Below are 24,181 nucleotides of genomic sequence, written 5' to 3' on the forward strand. Positions count from 1 at the left end.
AGAGACCCAGAAGAAAGCATCAAATATTTGTTTGTCGAGCATGAACACGCTCTATTAGCGAAAGGGAAACACGGAGACCTTGTGGAAGAGGTTTTTTTGTCGTCGTAATTACGGGGATATGAGCCATTGCTTAGGGGGGTATGAGCCATTCATTGTCTTACGCGACGGACACATTTAGTAACAGATGTGATACGCGAATGTGTGTGCGTACTTATACCGCCCCGATTACCACAGGCTAGGACAATAAATGTGTTCGTACCTTTGCTCAATATTCCGGGTCACCTATGTGTCATGCGCTAAACAGATTCGCTGGTCTTCCATCTTCACAAAGTGGAAGAGCTCTGAATTTTTCTCATTCCATACCTGGATCGAGTAGCCCATTCCAGGCCGCCAGCTAAACACGTATCTACAGCTTATCACAAAGTGAGCATCTTTAGTGAAAATATGTTGGCTTTAGCATTCCACTCTCCACCCCTGTCCCACGCACTTCTTAAAACCGTTCCTGCACAGTGGAAACCATCACAATGGACTTCGACACGTAAAGTCGGCCTCCTGTTTCACTCGCACAGCTCGAAAGCACTGGAAATGGAAGCAGAACTATGTTGCTCTACCCACAGCTTCATTCGCAAAACTGCACAAGAGCGCTGCTGAAATCTACTAGTTTGTGTGACGGCTGGTGACTGAATGAAGAATGCTGGAGCGTGCGCGTGCGTTCCTCTCCTCACCATGTATGCTTCCTTTCCCGCATTCTCCAGCGCTTGGTAGCCAACAGGTCACAGCTCGATTAACCTTCTTGTCATTACCTTATCGTTTATCCGTTCCAAGAGATTTCTCGCGCAATGAGTCGTATGGGCGCTAGACACGCAGCTAGGTCTCGTGGTTACTGCTTTTCCTACGGCATAGCTTGGCTTCTATCTACAGCGACTGTAATTGCGCGGAAGACCGCACTTACTTTTGAATAGGAGACATGCGTGTACGTAAACTGAGTTGCACATAAACGCTTCCTTGTTTATTAAAACAGAGAGATAGAAAAAAAAGAATGCTTTGCTTCATAAAGTGTGTGGTTAAACTTTCAGTGGGGCTCCGTCCTGAGCCTGGTTGGCGAATTGCGTCAAAGCCGACTCAACGTAGCTCGCCAAGTACTCTTGGTCTTCCGTTGCGGAGGCTTGAAGTACATTTCACCGACGCGATGGCCCATACTGAACGCCCGTTCTTCGAGCCTCCTACTGAATATTTCCCCTTTTATCTTCAACCTGTATCAGAAACACGCTAGGGCTTTAACAAACGTGACAGAAGAGTGCGCTTTCTCCACTGAGCATTTTGTTTTTTTTTCAATATTTCTCTACGTGGCAGCGAACGAGGCCTGTCGTCCAGGCCAAGCGAACCAGCTCCGACAGGTGTCGTCGTTCCTCGCGCGTTACCGGCTTTGAACTCGCGAAACGCACCCGCGGTTCGCGCGACAAGCCCCCGGGAAATCTGCAGCGAGGCTGCCGCCGTTTCGGTGGCGAACGATCGCGGCCGTAGCCCGCGATGCCTGCAGACACAGCCCCGACGGACGCGGGGTTGTGTATACGCTGTCATGTAAGGGGGCGTGGGACGTGCACCGCGCCGGTCGCTCGGCGAGCCGGCTTCGCGGTCCGCAGAGTGCTTTCGATTTGGAACTCCGGGTTCCCCGCACGGGTCCGGGGCGGCGCCGACGACGTGCTTTCAACTGCACTCCTGGGATCGTTGGACGCGTCTCGCCCGCACTCGCGTCGCCCGGAAACTGATTTATCGCCACGGGGTTTTCCCGCGCAGCTTTTTTTTTTTTTTGGCATCACTCCGCCGCGGTGTGGCGTTTTCCTTTCTCCCCCTTTAATGTTGATAGCTTGAACTGCGGAGGCAGCGATTGCCGGAGGATGCAGAGATTGCGCGCTGCAACGCGCCCTGTGTGCCATGTGTTGCGTTAATAAAGAAACGTCGAGGACGTGAGTGCGAAAAGTAAAAACACTTCCGTCACTTTACGAAGCGTCTGCACTACCTCATAGTTGCTTCAAAATTGTTACACTTATTCCGACGTCTTGCACGAGTTATCTGAACCGAATAATGATTCTGGTAGAAATGAGTGAGTGAAAGTAAATGCGGCACTACGGAAATTGAAGGGAAAACTAAACGACAAAGTTGACAACGAAGATGTCTGTAATGAGCGTTTCCTGCGATTGCAACCAAGAAACTAAAACTGATCGTCATATATGTCCCTGTTAACTTCTTTCTTTGCTCATGGCCCATTTCCCTGATCGATGTCTATGGAGTGTGACGCCAACACATGTGACAGGTTCCCTCTTGGAATTAAACCTCTCTTTATAGACATTATACCAAAGCGCGAAGAATACATACTACGAACGAGTGGTGTACATTAGTACTGACTGACTTCTATTATCTATCTCCGGTTAACGAAAATTGTTCCCGCATGCCCACTGGCTGATGCGCACAATAGGAACAGACACATGATTGTTTACGTTTGCAGAATGAAAAAAAAAAGACGCTGTTTTCAAATCATTCCACTGGTATGTTTACAGTGGAACGTCCATGACAACTGAAATTCAGGCGAATAAACCCGAGAGCGTGATTAGACTCGGGCACTGTAGCCCTCTGGAAACAGCGCGGGTTACGCGCTCCCGGTGTCAGTTTCCATTAGCCTCGATGTGTGTAGCTCCGCGAAGGAACGAAACTCGCAATGAACCAGTGTGTTCAGAGTGCCCGATGTAAACTGTATCTCCCGAGAGCAATCAGAGTGATGCGACGCTGGAAGCCACAAGCCTAATGATGCGAACGACCATTTTCTGCAGCACTTAGTAACAACGCGGAACAACATCGCGGCGGCTCGCAACGTTAACTTGTGAACAGTGGATATGGCAGCATAAAGAGCGACACATTAAAAAAAGAAGACAACGGTCGCTGCTTAACCTGCGAACGGGGCCATAATCGATCCTACGCAGGCAAAATTTCGGCATTCCACACGAACGTCGCCCTCAACGAACAACGTCGTGCAACACTTCGGGTACGCTTACCGAGCGCGCGCCTAATGGACGCCTAATGAACGAGCGTCGGACGCCTTGTTTGTCACAACTTTTGCTCCTGTCTCTGCCCGCTGTGGGTCGTCACGCTACGCTTCGCCGGTGCCCGCATAACCCATTCGCCTAATGGAAGGCGCTGCCCGCTGCGCGGATGCGGTACACAACGCAAGTCCGGTTATACGCACGGCTCCACTGTCAGTAGCGGCGTTGTTGGGTGCAGCGCAGGGAACGTTTTGGCGATGGGCCATGGGGACGTTATCGAACGCCCTTGGTAATCGACAGCCGCGGTAGTGGTTTTGTGTCCGTCGCAAACGTAGAAGAAACCAGAGAACAGTGCTTGGGTGCGGACTAGGTCGAACGCACTTTGGTGATTCTTATAGCGGTGTATATAACGGTGTATAAACAGGAAACTAAACAAGTATGCGTACACCCGTACGATATCGTCTTCTTGCGTACACATGCAGCGCCACGAACAACCAGAAACAAGTAAATTTAAGAATACACGAGGAGGAATAATAATAATAATATTTCGGGTTTTACGTGCCAAAACCACTTTCTGATTATGAGGCACGCCGTAGTGGAGGGCTCCGGAAATTTTGACCACCTGGGGTTCTTTAACGTGCACCTAAATCTAAGCACACGGGTGTTTTCGCATTTCGTCCCCATCGAAATGCGGCCGCCGTGGCCGGGATTCGATCCCGCGACCTCGTGCTCAGCAGCCCAACACCATAGCCACTGAGCAACCACGGCGGGTCACGAGGAGGAAGCCCAGAATGTGCGTGGATTTAGGTAAAGAATGGCAGACATATATGTACTCTCAAGAATATTCCTTGAGCACGACGGCTGTCCAAATCAAGAGAAAGCGTGTAGGACTTGCGCAAACTGACGCGAGCTACAGGGGATATGCGGTGTGCTTTGTTCGTTCTGTTACCATATTTGAAATTACGCCAACAGTTAAAGGTAACAAAGCTGCAGAATGTCTAACCCCAATAACAACTACATAATGTTAAGTAATGGGGATATCAGGAAACAAAAGGAATCAAGTGACGAGGAGACGAAAAGGGTGAAAACGAAGAAATTAGGCTCCTATACACGAGCCCCATAGGAGGAATGTCTGCTGTCTGCTAGTAAACTCATAAGCCATAAACTCATAAGTTCTTCACTCATAGGCCAATAAGCTCTTGTGCCTGGATGTGCCTGGAGCCTAACCACTGTTCTGAGCAGTTGAGTACGCGGGAATCGTCAAAGTGGAGGAAGTTTCGTGAGAGATAAAGTTGGCATTTATTGACCTGAGGAAGCCCCGCGTACGATTCTTCTGTATATATAGCTGTGTGTTTGTTTCAGGCGCGTGCCAATTTCCTTTTTCATTCAACCGTAGCTATGGCACAAAACTAAAACCCTGAAGTTATAAAGTTAAGAAACTATCACTTTCAGCTGGTACAGCTCCTTCTTCCCCTAACATCAGGGGTTCTGATGCTTCCTTGTTCAAGGCGTTACCCAATGTTATATTGTGTCGTTCAGCTCACCGTTGCTGGTCTAACTTCGGCAGCTGATTTCAAATGTGGCACTTTTTGCTTGCTTCTGCAAAACGTGCACGACACTCGCCAGCGTAGCCACTAAGCCTAGTTAGTTTAGCGGGCTCGGAGCCCACCCTTACCTCCGCGTTGCATGAAATTAAACTGTACAGCTTTCGGGGCACGCCCGCAAATAAGCTACGATACGGGGCCGACACAGACTCCCCACACGTGAGGCCGTACTGCTGCCTCTGCTGGCGCCTTTGTTTTGCTATGCATATATCCGCCGCAACGCAGTGCTTCCGTGCGCAAAACAATACGCATGCGGACCACGCCACAGTTATCGGCGATCAGCGAGGCAGCGCGGCAGGATGCGAGCACTCATTATCATGGGAAGCCGTACGCATCCCGTTCCCCTTGTACCATCGCATCGCATAGCCAAGTATAGGAGGAGAGAGATATAGGAAGGGTGGCGTTTTCCTTTTCCCTCGTGGCTCGGCATTTCCCGAATGGGTCGTCGAACCTTCTCGTCGACGCAGGCTTGCGAACTTTCCAGCAGGACGAGCCGTGGAACGTATTTCGGACGTGTTTCGGAGGTATCTACAAACTCTGTAGTGCGTACTCCGGGCGTATTTTCTTACTATTTTCGGCGTATATACCGGTGTATTTCAGGCGCGTTTCGAACATAGTTCATAGTATGTATATGAATAATACCGGGCGTATTTCGGAAAATTTTTGCGAGTATCTTCATATAGTGGATACAACTATAGCATACACTATATATAGGTTCGCTTTGCACTTCGTAAACTATAGTTGAATCCAGTGCAGTGCCAGTATATAGATTCTCGTATAGAACGAGCCTAACACTTCCTGCACGAGGCATGTGTACCACTCCTCCGCCAGTGTGAGGGTATGCTGTGAACTTGGCCTTCACGAAGTGTGCACCGTATGGTGTGGTCGAATGGTGACGTGCTGACGCGGCGATATTACGTTGGTGAAGCTCTTTGCAAGGCCTTTGTTTTGCCCTTTTTAATTAGGACAGGAGGTCCCCTTACAGCCTTGAGCTTTGGGACCTCCTTCTGTACATTTTGTTGGTGTGCTTTTATTTTGTTAAATGAACGAATAAAATTATCTTTCTTCATAAACTATATACTAGGAGAAGCGCAAGCAGACTGAATGAATCTATAAAAATATTCAATTCAAATCTGCACTATGTACCTGCCGCGGGAGGACTGAGTCACACTGAACGCCACCCATGGCCTCTCAATTATACGCCGGTGTCGACCAGATCGAAAAAAAAAAAACTCTGCAATGTAGTGAGGAAATTACATTCCGAATACGCTTTATGGATGAGATTATCGCTCAGTTCACCAGATTACAATACCCCCTTATAGTACAAATAGCGGTACACTCTGGAGTCCACATTTCACCCCAGGCACTTCGCTTACGGTGTCATCTTTTCAGCTGTAGAAAGATGTTTATGCCTCATGACGATCAATAACAGCTCGGCCTTCAGTACCACGGACATCAGCTCGTCGTCAAAGATTCAAGTGTTGTTTCCATTACGGCGCACCATGTCTGATGTAACCTTAACAAACCGGACATCTGTCGAGGAACGCAGTGGCTGGCTGCGCCTCATGCATGCAGCCGCTACACACGAAAAGCGTGCATAAAAGCAGGCGTAAGAGAAACGAGGTAAAGAAAATAACCGAGCACATAGCATATTTTCAAATCCAAACACGCACCGGAGCTGAACCCCAAAGGCATATTCTCACCCGATAGCTACGTTGCATTCACGCCCGAAATATAATTGGTCATTATTACACAGCATAAGTGTTCACACATGGGCAGGAAATCCTGACGGAAATTGCAGTAAACGCCCACTGTCACTTGAGTGCTGCTGATGCAGAACGTATAATGAACAACGGCGTCACGCCGTAAGCGAAATGATAACCGTCATTCTAGCATTTATATCCATTTCTCTCGTCGGCTGCGCGACGCCCTGCCAAAACACCTTGCGCGTCAGCCGTGGTGTCCTGCCGACGTGTGCTTCGCTTCACGGCGACCCCGCTATAGCGCAGCGCAATAAATCGCAACGCGTTGCCCAACCTGGCAGCTCACCTTGCCAGAAGGGCAGTGTTGCCAGAACATTGTCAGCACAGACAAAGAGGCCGTATTTTCTGTCGGAGCGCGGAGGCTGCGCGAATGACGAGTTGGCCATGGCGCTGACAGTCGCGGAATGCGCGGCAGATAAACAGGGAGGCGATAGCCCGCAGGTATTCATTCGGGAAACGTTCCTTCCCCCGGTGTACGCTGTAAGTATACTGTGGCGTTCATCTTTAGGCATAGATTCGTAACCTGAACGTTTCTGGCAGCGAGCCTTGGGAAGCGTTGGATATACTCTCTTTTTATATCACAAAAAAGGCTTTCTGTAATCGGGTTCATGAAAAGTGTGAGCTTTCAGTATTGTTTAACAATCGCTATTCAGTTTTCTTATGCAGTGGTCTCAAACCTGTCATCTTTTACCTATCTAGTACAGGTTCTCCCCCATCCCCCGTCATTTTTGTCGTTGATTTCATAAGTTAGGAGATAAAGGTGAGGGCACGCAACGTATTGGAAGAAGGCTATAAGAGCTGAGTTGCTTTGTGACTTGTCATCGCTTTTGATTTCTGAAAAGTGATGATAATGTTGAAATTCATAGAACACTTAGGTGTATTGGTATTTTTGTGAATTGTAAAAAAGCGTCTGCACCCCCTCCCCTCTCCCCCGTTCATACGCATATCCGCTATAGTTTCAGACAAATAAGAAACGTTACTCTCATACGCTTCTCCGTTACTCAGAGAAATAAATAAAGACACAAAAGAAAGAACATAATCTGGCTTCTTCATGGCCTATTTAACCCGTTCACTTCAGTCTGTTGTGGTTAGATGGCAGGCTGCGATCAAAGCGGCGGCTTTGGCAAAACGCGGGAAATGTGTATTCGTTACGCGTTTTCGTGCGGTGGTGGGCAAACGCTGGCCTGCAGCAAAGCTATAGCGGTTGCCTTCCTTGTCTGCTTCATCAAACGCCCTTGATTGAATAGGTTTTAAATACTTACATAATTGCGTCGCACGCGATGGCATAAGCGTATTGCTATACATGATATAGACGAATGTTACTCTGTGTTCAGCGTTTACTTGTTCGTTCGCCCCTCCACTTCCGTTGCAGCTCACCGACCGGCCCTCTGACCGGTTGCATTTCGGTTTCTCAGTCGCCTGCTCCGAAATGTTCTCTAAGCCCGTTAAAAAGAAAAGGTGATACGAATAAGCTAGAAAAAAAGAATGATGTCGCTAGGTTTGCTTATTCTTTCTTTCATTTCATACGAGCTTTTTTCTTCCCCCGGCGATAATTTCAAAATTACACGCAGAATTAGAGATGCCAGCATACGCTGGGTTACGTAAGACATTAAAGAAGAGAAAGGGGGAACATGTAGGCGATGACGACACGACGCCCCTCGCGCGACGGTCGTCGTGCTTCGTCGTCTCACCTGACTCTTCCCGGGACCAGCGGACGGTGGGCGTCGGGTAGCCGACCGCCAGGCAATCCAAGGACGCTGGCCCGTTGAGCGCCGATGACGTGTCTCGGGGCCTCGTCACCCACTCGGGAGCCGCTGCGCAAATGCAGGTAGAGAGGGGCGTGTGTGAGAGAGAGAGAAGCGTCCATCTTCGTCAAATCTGGCGTCGCAGGTCTCGCGTTACCACACCTCGCCCAACCGTGCTATGCCGGACACGTCATGTGAGACGCGAGAGCGTGAAATCAGAAACGCAGCCACGATTACTTTCTTTGACGTTATAACTATACTTATGCACCCTTCGAAGAGCCCACTCACCGGTAGCAAGACCAGCTTTCCCTACGCGATCCCTTAACCCTTAATAAATTTTCATACTACTACCACTACTACCGTCTCTCAGCGCCACACTCACTGTGTCTCACTGCGTCGACATAAGGCGTTCTGATATCGACACACCGGGTGGCTATATACATAAACCACGAAATTGATTTGTTGATTTTTCTGAACATGGCACTTACCCACGAGAAGGATTGCCACACATAGAGAAATGAAACGACTGAACAAATGACAAAACATGGCGGGGAGAAAAAAAGAAAGACATTAGCTTCTCGGTGCCATTATGGCGCATGTAGATCTCAGATCTTTCTCCTTTGTTCATTGAGTGAATATAGTATAAGGATATATAGGCACCAGTGAAACGCGCGGGATACATATTGTCACGTGGATGAAATGAAGAGATGTCGTCAGTATCACCGGATTACAAGCAAGCGTCAACACAGTGGCAAAGTTCTAAGCTTGCACACAGCGCTTCAACGTATACAGGTACACGCTCTTCGTTGTGCTAAGTTGGAGTGCTACAAATTTTTTCTCAGTGACGTCTTTCCACCCCTCAATGAGAACCGACCAATGAGAAGAGAGAGAGAGAGAGAAAGTGTGTATGGACTCTTTTATTATGGTGACTAGAGAGAGGGCCGCGCGACTGGCCGGTCGAGGCACTTCGCGCGTATTCGCGAGCTTCTTTCACGCTCGCAAAAACACTTTTACGCAGCACGCAGTGAGCAACAGAGAGCTGTATCAGGAGTTTTTCGTGTTGCTCTACAATTTTCCCATTGACACTTTCCTTCTAATGATAATGTTTGAGAAGTTGATTAATTAATTAAGGCTAATTATGTAATTAGGTGTAAATGAAAAAAAATGCCTGAGTATCTCCAAGCGACGGTACACAACATTACCTTGGTTCTGTCCAGCTACGTGGCATTTGCATATTTTAAATCTTGCTGCGTGATAGTTGGGACACCCTGTGTATGTAGGTACATTGCGCAACTAATTCGTTAGTTAGACGCTGTTCTGACAACATAAACAAGAACAGCTTTGGTTAGTAACACCAGCAAGCTGTAGAAGTGGCAAGGTGATGAAAATTGATTTTTGTTTTGTTTGGTCTTGTTCGACCCATCCTCTCCGACGCATCGACCCGTTTTGTGGAAATTGTACTCTTGGAAAGAACTATCGCATTCTTTTGCATTTGGTGCCCATTGGATGCTTTACACGGCAAAGATCCAATGGTTGTAGTACGAAGCTTACGTAACATGTTTGTTCACCAAACGCAGCGATCATTGTGCTAAACCACGCGATCGGCCTCAAACAGGAGGGCCAACGTACACAAAGTACCACGCAGATTGTAGACATAGTATTTGTAGACGTGTTAAGTCTGAAATGCGTGGAAACATTGGTGGCAGGCTCAAGTATGCTCACGACTGGCCCTTAGATATGTCGAAAATTGCATGAGTTGACTGTACATGAAGTCTGTTCCTGTTAAGTTCCCGCGCCAATAAGTCCCACGGGTAAGTGTTGTCGTTATTATTATTATTATTATTATTATTATTATTATTATTATTATTATTATTATTATTATTATTATTATTATTATTATTATTATTATTATTATTATTATTATTCACGCTGCCAATCCACACACGCTACACGGTTGGTGATGCACGTCACACGTTTGCGCTAAAGCCACTTATAGTTTGCGCAGCCTAGAATTTCCGCTTTCTGTAATTGTTGCCGCAGGCAAAGGGCTACGCAGTGGTTGTCGACGCCTTTCTATGAGCTGACATCGCCAAGCTGCTCCGCAGAAAGAGCTAAAAATAGCTCCAAATTGTTTCACCCCCTCGATGGCAACACATTCAGGCAGCACCGCGCTGGCTCGCACAAGCCAGAAATGAGGAAAGGGTCGACGCGCGCTGGTTGCTAGACCTTTCCTCCTTGCCCAATGGAAATGTCTATAGAATGGCAGGGAGAATAACCAGATGTAGTTCTAGTCTGCTATACTGCACGGGTTAAGTGGCAGAAAGAGAGACGAGGACATACAAAGTAAGTTAACTTCGTACGCTATAAAGTGCTATATAGTAGGTGGCGTTCTTTATAAATGGGCCTATGTCATGTATAGGCCTGTGGGCCTGAGGAATTTGAGCAGCGGAATGCAGCCTTCTGCGCGGAATTCCTTCGACAGCACTGGCCTATAGAACATTCTGTTCTATTAGTGGACGATTGTGCATTGTCTATATATTCACTGTGCACATCACTTGCCTCTCGACGCCGATGAGAATCACTCTTCATTGGCTACCTGCTGCGTCACGCTGCTTGCCATATCAGTGTGTGTTTGTTAACTTTATTTCCTCATTGCACGATGGGAGCCAATGAATAATTACACGCGCTTTCAATTTCCTCTTCATCGAGCGCTGCGAACAGGGCGGGTCAACCTCGTCCAAGCGTGCGTGATTCCGGAGCCGCTCGTCGTCGATAGAGCGATCGATTTCGTGAGCGGAGGCCCGAGCTATCGGGCCTCATATACTGCGCCCAATTACGAGACCGGAATGAAGGAAGCATAACGTATGCGCGATCGCTAGGTGGCCCGGCGACAGCGGTGTGCAACCAAGGTCGCCGCGAAATGGAACGGACGCTATCTCTCTCTGGAGCCGATGGCTTCCTCCCAGCACAATGGGCGTGGTTTACCAGCCGCAGCAACGGAGTGGCTACCGAGCTTTGGAGCGCTAGCTCTCGGGTTCGACTCCCGGTTGTGGTGGAAGCGTTCTCGTCGGGGAAGAATGTGTAAACGATTAAGTAATTAGATTTAGGTGAACGTTAATGAACTTCAGGCGGTGAAAATCCCGAGCATCTAGACACAGCGTCGTCTTTCATACGCATAGACAGTGTGTTGCTTTGGGACGCTAAAAATAAATAAATAAATAAATAAATAAATAAATAAATAAATAAATAAATAAATAAATAAATAAATAAATAAATAAATAAATAAATAAATGAGACCAGTCTACATCGCAATCGCAACTTCCAAACCAAAAGCGCAATTAATAGCTTTATAATAGCGCTAGCTGTAGAACTCAAAACTCTTCATACGCTGAAACGTTGAATATAGAGCTTCAGATTATTCGCAAAACTTATAGTGTCGACGAAGTAGTTGACGGTACTGACCAGCTGCGGATCGCCAGGAAAGTTCGGGACCGAACTGATATATATATATATATATATATATATATATATATATATATATATATATATATATATATATATATATATATATATATATATATATATATATATATATATATATATATATATATATATATATATCATAAGAAGCCAACAAACACTGACACCAAGGAAAACATAGGGGAAATTACTTGTGCTTAATAAATGAAATAAAGAAACGACAAATTAATGGAAATTAAAGTGGATGAAAAAACAACTTGCCGCAGGTGGGAACCGAACCCACAACCTTCGCATGTCGCGTGCGATGCTCTACCAATTGAGCTACCGCGGCGCTGTTTCCCCATCTACTTTCTTGGGTATTTATGTGTCGTAGTAGAACCCTGGGAGTTTTAGCCAGCGCCACCACGCACAGACCTTGACGGCGGACGTGGAACGTCTTTTTTGCCGCAGGTGTCACGAGAACGTGATCTTTTTGGGTGAAGGCAACTGGTCAATAAACCCACGCATGCTACCTGAAGGCGTCAATGTAGCCGGATTCGAGACCCTCGTAAAGTAATGAACGAGAAGAAAGGGGGTTAACCGAGGGGCTCGATTTTTTATTAGTCATATCATAAGAAGCCAACAAACACTGACACCAAGGAAAACATAGGGGAAATTACTTGTGCTTAATAAATGAAATAAAGAAACGACAAATTAATGGAAATTAAAGTGGATGAAAAAACAACTTGCCGCAGGTGGGAACCGAACCCACAACCTTCGCATGTCGCGTGCGAAGCTCTACCAATTGAGCTTAGCTCTACCAATAGAGTTTACTTTACGAGGGTCTCGAATCCGGCTACATTGACGCCTTCAGGTAGCATGCGTGGGTTTATTGACCAGTTGCCTTCACCCAAAAAGATCACGTTCTCGTGACACCTGCGGCAAAAAAGACGTTCCACGTCCGCCGTCAAGGTCTGTGCGTGGTGGCGCTGGCTAAAACTCCCAGGGTTCTACTACGACACATAAATACCCAAGAAAGTGGATGGGGAAACAGCGCCGCGGTAGCTCAATTGGTAGAGCATCGCACGCGACATGCGAAGGTTGTGGGTTCGGTTCCCACCTGCGGCAAGTTGTTTTTTCATCCGCTTTAATTTCCATTAATTTGTCGTTTCTTTATTTCATTTATTAAGCACAAGTAATTTCCCCTATGTTTTCCTTGGTGTCAGTGTTTGTTGGCTTCTTATGATATGACTAATAAAAAATCGAGCCCCTCGGTTAACCCCCTTTCTTCTCGTTTATATATATATATATATATATATATATATATATATATATATATATATACACAATAGCCTAAAGTGAACGAAAAGAATGACCAATTTATGTAGCAGCTCAGCATGAGATATGTTGCCGAACATGAGATCGCCAATTCGGATACCGGCCGCGAATGAGGCATTCTGATAAAGGTGGATCGAGACGCCGTGTGCTTCGACTTGAATAGGTACTTATATTTTTATATAGGAACCTGAATCAACTTCTAGCGCACTGCAGATCCGAAACGTTTGAAGCCTAACTCGGAGCCTTTCACTAAAGCTTATTCGTATAGTCCACATTCACAATGGAACAATGTAGCACTAACGAAAGCTGAAAGGGAAAAATTGTTTTCCACACGATTGTATAGCACGAAGCTACAAAGGGAACACATACGGGATTTTCAGAAAGAAACATTCACGCTTGAAGAAAAATTCGTCCACCCGGAACCAACGCTTTTTGAGGGCGGTCGCTGTACGTTACTTGAGTTAACCATGCAGGAGGCTATAGCAAATCGCCAGGGTGAGGCCAAATGAATCGGCAACTCGAAGCGCAGAGACACATGATTCGGCAAATCAGTTCTGCGAAAATTCGCAAGGTTTCAGTTGCCATACTAAAGAGACCTGTCCGTGAGTTAGCCATTCAGCGCGCATATATGGACAGTAATAATCCTCACGCCTCCACTGCGGGCGCGAACTTCCCTCCTAAGCGCCACTAAAAGCGCATTCGTCTGGCAGATATTTTGGACAAGCGTTCGGCGATCGAACGCATACGAGCAGCTGCCCGTATATATATATATATATATATATATATTTCTTTTTTCGCGCTATATTTGCGATCGCGCGGTGCGTCGATATTGACCCCCCGCTGCCTGTTTTTCCGCGCTCATGCGCGCCCGTGGTATCTTTGAGCTGAGACAAGTTCAAGGTTCTTGTCGTCGTTCGCCTAATGACGCCGCCCCGGGTCAATTCCGGCCCACTTTTGCGTGCGCGCAAAGATCATTCCGGTCTACATGGGCGCGTTTCCGGTTCACTCATGGGTGGAGGAGCAGCAATCAGGAAACGTTGCCGGCCCGAGCACGCTCATTTTTTCGGGCGCGTCTTACTTACAGCGCAGATCCGATGGGTCGATCCTACGGCCACGGCTATGGCACGTGTGTTGAACGAATGGTAATGCGACGCGGTTATGTTTGCGCGCAGCTCGTGTACTGTGCGCGCGATAACGACACGTTAACGAAGGTCGAAGGCGCAACTCGCGCGAGGCGGGAGTTGGAACACATACGGAGAGACTAGAGACAAACACGCCGCTCCTTTTTTTATGTATCGCGGATGCAGTGACGTTACACCTAAGGCGACGTCGCAGAGGTGACACAGCATCCTGCTCTGCAACTGAACCGTGCGGTGTTCAATTTCTGCAACGAGACAATACCTTTGGCGACGTTGGCGAAGCGAGCAAACACTCGTGGTGCATGTATATTGTGTACTACGTTGATGAAAAGAGAGTCATTGCGTTCAATGGAGATTCTCAGCATTTTCACGCAGGTTATTTTGCAACTGAAGCGTATCTCGCGGTACACAGAACTGTGACCGCGAGTGAAGATCTCGTGGTCGCGCGTGCATTTTGCTAATCGCTAGCTTTCCCGCAATACAATTTCCCAGGTCATTTTCTGGCATGGCGAATCGCGCACTTGTTGACTGGGGTAAATAACCTTCTTGCAATCTTCGAAACACGGCGGAGACTAGCAGTAGAGATATTCACGTTCTATTTCACGCCGTCGTATACATGCGTCTTCCTATACGAGCAGTAATGCTCGAACAACAATTGGGGCTTCAAGTTTTCACTGTCGTGCGGTGTCCAACGCATAACTTTCCGCATCACATGGAAAAGGTGTGAAATACACCACAGATACAACTTTGTATACACTATTCGTACGCTATTTGAACATCGCGCTGGAAGTGCTGATACGTCGGCGCATGCAAACGACCGAGTTACTTATTAACAAGCCTGCGTCCACTCAAGCGACACCTATACAGAAGGCGAGCAGGACGCGAGCAATATCGTGGATTTTCACGGAACACACACACACGCGCACACACAAAAGGAAACGCCAGGTGCGCACCGCGGCGAATCTTGTTTTGTGTATTTCGATCGCCGCGCAGTCTGGCCACAAGGGCAGCCTGTCAGCTGCACTATACACAGGGGCAGAAGAAACGAATCACGTTGCTGCTTGTGTAAGACGAACGCCGCTTTTCACCACTGCTTTGCCGCAAGTAGTCCGCAACACTGAGAGGGAGGCCGATGCCTTCTGTACTACAGGGTGCGGACCGTCGATGCCGTCTGCTCGTGCCTCAATCGTTCCCGCGGTCCTTCCGCCACGCACGCTCATGCTGGAATAGCGAGAATACTCCTCCTCCCCTACCCCTGGATGGGTCGTGAGAGCACTCCCGTTTGTTTCATTTTTTTTTCTTGCTGTTTCGTGATGTGAGGAGAAAATAACGAAGAACAGACAAGTGCCCTTGGTGAATGCGGGGTGACGGTGCCACCGGCGCATTTAGTTGTCGTACCGGTGAAGATTGTCCACGTCTATAATTTATTTATTTATTTATTTATTTATTTATTTATTTATTTATTTATTTATTTATTCTCTTCGTTTACTTTTACTTCAGTTCTCGGGAAAATGAAATTGCGGCATGAGAAATGTCCTGCTTTCCAGTGAAATTTCATGAACCTATATGGGTCGGTAGTCCACGGTTTGCGAGTTGTTGCAACCTGGCACCGTAGTAACAGTAGAATTTTTCACGCCCCATGCGCTCTCCCTCTGCCTTTTATCCCCGTTTTACCCTCTTTCAGTGCAGAGTGGCGAAACGGTTCATCTCTTCTGGACAGAATCTCTGTTTTACTTATTTCTCTCTCTCTCTCTGTATATATATATATATATATATATATATATATATATATATATATATATATATATATATATATATATATATATATATATATATATATATATGACTACATTAGCAGTCGGATAGCTTCAAAACGAAGTAGTTGTGGCCTCTCCGCGAAATTCCCGTGCATTAAGCTGCCAGAACCGACACTGACATACTTAGCGCGACGATGTTTTCTTTGTATTCGAGGCTGAAGTAGGGCAGCACAGAATACCTTGTGTTGCGAGCCAGTAGTTTCAGAGGTGGAAATATTTCGTCACTCTATTGACCGCGCCGACTGCGCGTATTGCCGGTATACGCTTGGGAATGCTTGTTCCGCGTAGGTTGGTCTTTAAACTTCTATACGCGTTGAACGTGTGCCCAGTCAAGAAATTGTAAAGAGTTAGCGAAGGCGCCAGTATGAAATCGTATGATAACCTAGGTCAAAGAATCGAACAACGGAATGTACGTGGATGGTGGCGCAGCTGCAGGGTATAATTTCAGTGACGGGATAGAGGGAATAAGGGACCGCGGGGCTATTCAGAGCGGCACCTAGATCATTAGAGACGTATATACACCAGTATAAAGATCGCGGGTTCGGGCGTGTGTTAAAGGCAAGGGTTCCGACTTCAAACATACTCTACCCCCCCCCCCCCCCCCACTTCTTCCTCTACCACCTCTTTCCCTTCGCTTCTCCTTTATGTGTTCTTTTTCTGAATCGTATGCTTACAAATAAACACCGTATAATCGATCTGGTACTGTATGCCTCGAGAAGGCCGCCGCTCTTGATTCTCAGGGAAGTTTCAGTAGGTGCCGAGAGAAGAGTAGAGTCCCCCCCCCTCTCCCCCCCCCTTTTTTTTATCTCCTACGATATGCGTGAAAGGCGTGCGCGTATGAATAAATGCGCGGAAACGGACGAGGCAGTACATAGACGCATCGAGCCGAGTTGTGCCCCCGCTTTTTCTCGCCCCTTCTTCCAGGCGCTCGCTCACATACGCGCGCCTTCGGAATTTATTCATGACCCAAGCTCCGGTGCGCCTTGCACGCAAGCCTGATGATGGCTGCTCACACATGCAGCGAGGTGGGCGCGCAGTTACTTCTTTATTTACGTCGATACGAATATGGTGCGAGCTATAGGCGGGAAACAAAGAAGACTGGATAGGAGGAGGACAACGGTGACGGAATTTCGCGCGCATTTTTTTCACTCTCGTCGCGTCATGCGGCGCCAAACTTCCTACCTCGCCCCCCACCCCCACCTCCTTTCAGCTCTCGCACCCCGAAGATGCTCCGCACTTTTCTTTTGTTTGTTTTGTTTTGGTTTTGGTTCTTGCTCGCCATTTGGCTTCTTGCCTCAGGGACGTCTCGAACGCAGGCCGTACACCGCCGAGCAGATTCAGGCGAGACGCGTGTATAGCGTCGTCGTCGCCCTTGTCGCATTTGATTTGCAAATGGAACCGCGGATTGGACGACATCTGCCGCAACGGGCCGGCTGTCGATATGAAGAACAGCCTTGATTTAGGACTCGCGCGTAGCCTCCCGAAGCCGCATTCGTTCTCCCTCCTCTTGTATTACTTTCGCAAATGAAAGAACCTATACGTTCGTGCCAAGGTATTACGGGTCACGAAGTTATTTTTTTCCCCTTTTTTGTTATAGTAGCCGCGCTACTTCGGGGAAAAGAAATAAAGAACACCTAGACGCTGAATTACGTCCTTCTCTTTACGCTAACGAACGTTGGAACTCTTTCAATGAATGCGTGCTGGAGGAGACTGCACAAGCATCGCGCTCTCCGAACGTTCGATTCTCCTCGTGCGTGACTGAGTATAGGCAGCGTTCAATTGATGCTACCGCCATGTGGTGCTGACGACCGCTGACGAAGAAGCGGCGCCGGCGAATCACGAGCGGGCAAGTGAACGTTCGGAAAGCGAGATGATTGCGCGATCTCGCCTCGCAAAACTATATAGAAAAAATTTAAGACAAAAAAAAGATCGAATGCGCTCTATATATAGATATGTAAAACATATAAATGTAGCGCAGAGTAAAAGGATGGATGCTTTTCTCGAACGAAATAAAAGGAAGTATCCTAACGGCATCGACTACTCCGCGACGCTGAATTTGGTTCTTGCACATTTGCATTTAGAGATAAAGCCGGTTGAGTAGGAAACAAGTGCGCCTGGTCCAAGGTCCAACGTTCCCGATACGGCTTTACTAACCCCGTCCATTACACAAGTGTCGTGTCACATTTATACTCGGACGTGAAAGCCCCTCACGTCAATATATATATATATATATATATATATATATATATATATATATATATATATATATATATATACAGCGTGGTGTTTTGAGGAAGTGATTGGTTCAAAATTCTTCCAGCCAGCCAGTGGCTCCCGCCTCGACGTCCATTGCCAATTTCTCTCGCGATACGATCAGCCTTCTGATTGCTCGATGCTTCACACAAACGGAGAAGGGGGAGAGTGTAGTATCACCAATCACTGACCGTTACAAAGAATCTGGGCCCGTATTCACAAAGTGTTCTTACGATTAGAGCGCTCGTGCCAGCCAATGGCGATGTAGGACATATTATTAGCGATGGTGTCCTTACGAAACGAAAACAGCGCTTACGGAATGAAAAGCTTTGTGAATTCGGCCCCCGGTCTTCGACGGACCTTGGCACCATCTCCCGCGCGTATGCCTTGCCTGTTGCTTCAGTATTTTACTTTTTCTGGTTAACCTCCGTGCCTTTTCTTCGTTTCTCTCTCTCTTTTCCTCTCTCTTTTCTTTGCCTATCCAGTCCTTCCTACGCGGAGTACTAGTAAACCGTATAACTAACCTCTGTGACGTTTGCTTGACTAAACTAGTATGTAGCAGATAAGAGCGCGTAATTGTAGACCGCTGCTTGTCGCATAACGTCTGTTAACAAATTGTACAGGGACGCTGTATAACTAAGGCTTACTGGCAAATTAGCAGAGTGCGTGAGATTTATGTACCAATATTAAACTACAGCAACAAGCACATAAGAGAAATTACGAGGGTATTTGCACCTGGGATCGCATAGTAATGCACAGTAATGTGCACAGTAATTTGCACAGTATTGTGCAAAAACTTGGGATCACTAGGAGAGGGCTGCGTGCTACGGCAGATATAAACAGGAGGATAACGATGGCGGTGACGCATACACTGACATATACAGCTTCACTGCGACGCAGTTTTACAAAATGACGCGATGAACGAAGGGGAAAAGGACGGATAAATAGGTTCAATACGCAGTTAGCATCACAAGTACAAAGCTACAACGTTTTTTTATTGCTTCTCTCGAATGTGTTTCACTTTCTTTGGAGGAGGAAGAGGAGGTTACGGTTAAGAATGGCAATATTTATTCTTCATTATAAACTAGAATAATCCATCCATTTCTTGGCGAATCCCCCCATAGTGGGTAGGAGCAGCATACCACTACCGCGCCGCTGACGCGGTATACCTGTTTCACTCAAAGCGAGCACCCAAACTATCCCGCGACCAGGAACGCCTCCCTAACGCGCCGTAGCCCAGCTACATAGGATCCCGCATTCGACAGGCGAGGACGTCGCAAAGCCGACGTTGACCAATCTCTTTCCACGGTTAGATCGATAAGGAAGGCCTCGGGGGCCGGAAAACGGAAGGCACGCTGATACCCATGGATGATTGATGTAGTGCCCAGCGGGACCGCTCGGCACGCCTCCGTCATAACTAAAGGATGATTCTCGGACGCCCGGACAGTTGATGCCGGAATCCGCGCGCCCAGAGCGCATAACGGACTATAGGAAGGTCGGACGTATAGTGCACCTCAGCAGACGTATAGCTCCCATTCGCGAGGCACCTAATCAATAACTAACCACCGGGAAGATATATACTATTTTTACTGTTTAGGTTTGATGTATAGTGAGGTTTTAGCCTGAAGGATTGACGCTTGCTGTTTTGGTAAGGTGGCTATAGCGGGAACGGAAAGTGATGTGGCCTTTAATCTATGTCCGAGTCGAACACTAACTGATGCTTTAGAACCGGTTCAAGTCTTTAAATCCGTAATGACGAACACAGTTCCATCAGTCTTCAGTCATCAACATTTCTTGCAGAACTGTGCATTGTGTGTGTATGTTTTCTTATTGCTACAGGCCTCGGACGTTTATACTGATGACAGCCCCGCGTCTTCAGTCAATTGTAGAACCTGCACACCGACAAATCTCGAAAAAGTATTAGTACTTAATTATGCCCCTGACTATGCTTCTCTTTTGTTGGCAATAAATTCCATTAATTGTGCAGCCTTAATTCACCCAAATACAAAACTGTCTTCTGAATCTTCCGTTCCATCTAGACGAGCTTACTGTTACGTCGCGCATACGCTTACCACCCGCTGGCAGCGTTGAAATTGCGACTACAAGAAAAAAATAAAAACGCCTATTAAACACTCGCAAGTAACGCCAACTGAAATCCATCACGCTCGCTCCTCGGACGCTCCCGTCAAAAGAGCTTCCCTTCGTCCGAGCTCATGCGTCCCGATTAAAACAGGTCGTGCATTAAGTGAAGGCCGTGGGAGATTGCAATAGCATCCCGATCTGATAAGGTACAGCTGCGTTCTCTACAGGAATGTCGCGACCGCATCCTCTCCCTCCCCAGCGAGCGAGCGGCGTTATCTAAGCGAAGCCGTGCGCCGAGTGACAGCACTGACGCTCCTTTTCACGTCCTCATTTGTTTACCGCGCTGGTTGCGTATGAGAGCAGGCCTCTTCTTCGAGTGCTCGCCTGCGGATCTTCGCTTGGGCGACCTCGATGCAGGCATCGGGTGTCTCTCGCTCGGTAAACGCGGTGCAATGGCGCATGCGCGGAGGCCGCAAAAGGAGATCGGGTTACGGTTCGGTGACACCCGCGGTCGAAGGCTGCGGCATAAACGGGCGCTCGGTCTTGCTTTTTGGAGACGCGTCGTGGCAGCTGCAAGAACAGTCCCCAGGAAGCGGCTTTTAATGTCGCAACAAGGAAGTGCTTTGTGATGGTTGATCGTTGCCACTGTTGCAAGGCTAGTCGAGGACTGGGAACTGTCGGCAGTGCACGATGATGATGATGGTTGGTGTGTGTGCGAGCACGACCCGCTCGATCAAAGAGCTGTCTCGTGCGTTTTGATCCAGCGACCGTGAAAAGCTGCCCGGGCTGTCTAAAAGACCGCTGATTGGGCAAGCTTTTCTCGTAAGAACCGACACATTGCACACGTCACGCACTTACCAACGCTTGATTCCGCAAAAGTTTCGCTCCGAGATACGCCGCCTAACCTATTTCGAACGTAAAGGGAAAGCTGTCATCTTTAAGACTGTGTCGTCGTTCGACAGTTTCCAGACAGTCTCACATGTGTCGTTGAGATTTAGTGCGACTTCGGCGCGCCGGCGTTATCTGTCATTCATTCATTCTAACTATTCTCTTTTTTCACCTTCAACCATTGCTCATGTGATTAGTGGTGACGCTGCGTTAAATCTTTACTAACCTGAAAGTTCCCTGGTTCTCTTCTGCAGTAGGTGATTCGGGCAAACGCAGCTGATATCGCTGATCATAATACCGATGCAAAATTGGTCTCTGCGAGCCCGCCATCGGTCCATCCGAACAACTTCAAACTTAATATATATCACTAAAAAGAGCGGCAAATATAAAGTTTCAGCGACTATAGATGCCCTACGTTAAAGCCTATCACGAGCTGCTTCAGTCCAATCCAATTGCTTACACCGCTTAAATGCGTACCAGTCGCCATACGAATAGATTTTTGCGAGCAAATGTCCTTGAAGCGTTTAGATGTGCTAGGCATTTCCGTGGTCCGAGTGAGCGTGCCAAATTGTAACGGGAAGCGTTCAAGTAGCTGCCCATCTGTGATAATAGTGTAATTACCACGTGGGGTACTTCGGAGTCTCTTGGGGATTCGCTGCAAGCTCGATGTGGTATTATTTCTCACAATTAATAATATATGGGGTTTTACGTGCCAAAACCACTTTCTGATTATGAGGCACGCCGTAGTGGGGTACTCCGGAAATTTTGACCACCTGGGGTTCTTTAACGTGCACCTAAATCTAAGTACACGGGTGTTTTCGCATTTCGCCCCCATCGAAATGCGGCCGCCGTGAATTTCTCACAATTCTCAAAAACGTTTGCGACCTTGTTTCACTAACCAAGAACTTGGAACGTCAATGTATGAATAAAAACAGTAATCTGCACTTTTGTTAGCAGTCGTGACCGCCGCGTTGCGTTTACTTATTCTTTTTTTTTCAAGCGTTTCCGCGTTGGAACATGTCACAAGTTCCGAAGGAAGCGCACGAGCCTCACGACATTTAAAATTAATTTCGTGCCGTTGCTGACAATTCTGAGCTATAGGTACTCCTGTCTGCATCTTCTCTAGCAAAGCTCAGGTCGGTTACACGCTAAATTCACCCCATACTTGAACTGTGCAGAAGAAATGTTGAAAGCCACCGCGAATGCGACTGAGAAAGCGGGCAAAAAGAAAAACAAACGAATAAAAGCATATGAATAAATAACAACATAAATAGTTATATAATAATATAAGACGCAAACGGTGTGTTTACACAACAGCTGTTTCCAGTCGCGATTGACGACGTGAACCATAGCAAAAAGAAAATCGTCTCGCCGACCGACAGGATCTTTATACTTAGCTGTTGCTTGCGTGCCTCGTTCGATCCTCTTCAACATGAGCGCGCGTTCTTTTTTCTACGTCTCGTCTCTCGGTGTTCGTGAGCTCCCGAAGCGTGCGTCTGGTGTGTATTGATCGTGAGAACTGATGCACTCATACGCACCTGTTCGTGACGTCGCGCTAGAAGGTTTTGCTGCTATAACAAAGAACATTATTTCCATTGATAGCAGAAACAGCCCTGAAATGAGGAGGGCCATACGAAGAAGCAACGAGCACTATCTATCTATCTCCGTCCGTCCGTCCGTCCGCCCGCCCGCCCGCCCGCCCGCCCACCCGCCCGTCCGTCCGTCCGTCCGTCTGTCTGTCTGTCTGTCTATCTATCTATCTATCTACACGAATAAAACGCAGCGGTAATCATATGAACTAAGGGAACGTGTAAAAATAGTCAAACAACATTGAACACGATAAAAAACGAATAACCTAGCGCGGATAACGCTGACACGCCGTTTGCAACTTCAAGCCTGTTTTCCTTTGTTCAAATAGTTCCGTCCGCGGTCATTACTGACGTTTGTTCACCACTGGACTTGGTATGTCCAGCGACGCTACTGATTTCTTCATCGGAGTTAACGAGCCAAACGTCAGTGACTGTGGGTATATAGTGCCGAATCTATGGATGCCGCATTCGTCTACTGATTCTGAAGGTGCATATGGGCCTTCAAGTCAGATGGTATCAACTAAGACCCCATTCACACAGCCGACATACGCCCCGTTCCGTCCACGTCACGGCACCGGCGTCCATCATGAGACAGCGTTTCCCCGCCGGTTTCTCCTCAAAAAATCGGCCAACGCCACCGGAGTGCCGGTATTGAGGAGAAAAAGGCGAGAAAATGCTGTTTCATGATGGACGCCAGCGCTGTGACGGTGACGGAACGGTACGGGGCGTTTGTCGCCTCTGTGAATATGGGGCCTAAACCCTCAATTTGTTCTAGTTCGAGTTCTCGTTCTAGTTTCGCTTACTTGCGCCGCACTTTACCGCCACCTGTGTGGTTCAGGCTCAGCGGTGTGCCGTCACATTTCATTGGTTCTGTTTTTTTTTTTCTTCCCTCGGCCATCCGGATGTACATCTACACCTTCAAGACAGATACGTTCAGTGAACATCGGATTACAACACGACACGTATACATTCGTAAACAGAACCTCACGTTTCCACCGGCTCAGTGGCTTTCCCTAATTCCGCAATTAAACAATCGCCTTGAACAGGGACGCGATAAAAGAAAAGAAAAAAAAAAGCTCCTTCCGCGAAGCATCCGGTAGGCAGTGCGTACAGTTATGATGACGTCAGAGAAAGAGAGGAAAGAGCCACGTCAGGCCCCCAAACGTGCTTCTTCCACGGAGCACACGCCCCTCCCGCGAATCGCGCGCGAGCGTAGCGCGCGGAGAGTCGTTCATTTCCTCCCGGTCGAGCCGCCTCTTGCCATTACTGCAGTCGTCTATCTTCCGCGGCCGTTCCTTCCGGTCCCGCTGCCGTCGCCGCGGCTCTGTGTACACACTGGCGGAACGCACGCACACACGCACACAGAGGCACGGCGAGAGAGTAGAGAGCTTTAGTGTAGCGGACGCAAGCGGCTTGCGTACGCAAGAGCTAGGGACCACGCTACTGCGCATGCGCTGAACGTCTGA

At 47.7% G+C, this 24,181-nt stretch overlaps 1 protein-coding gene across 1 annotated transcript in view; it reads right to left on the reverse strand.

The window, feature by feature from the left end:
- LOC135908368 (cell adhesion molecule Dscam1-like) overlaps window positions 1-24,181 on the reverse strand; it is a 120,696-nt gene that overhangs the window by 29,356 nt on the left and 67,159 nt on the right. Inside the window, exon 3 of the mRNA XM_065440133.2 lies at window positions 8,097-8,219. Within this exon, the coding sequence (XP_065296205.1) occupies window positions 8,097-8,219 (123 nt within the window). The remainder of the gene's footprint in view (window positions 1-8,096; window positions 8,220-24,181) is intronic.

Source organism: Dermacentor albipictus, chromosome 5 (assembly GCF_038994185.2).
Source record: "Dermacentor albipictus isolate Rhodes 1998 colony chromosome 5, USDA_Dalb.pri_finalv2, whole genome shotgun sequence".
Classification (NCBI taxonomy): domain Eukaryota; kingdom Metazoa; phylum Arthropoda; class Arachnida; order Ixodida; family Ixodidae; genus Dermacentor; species Dermacentor albipictus.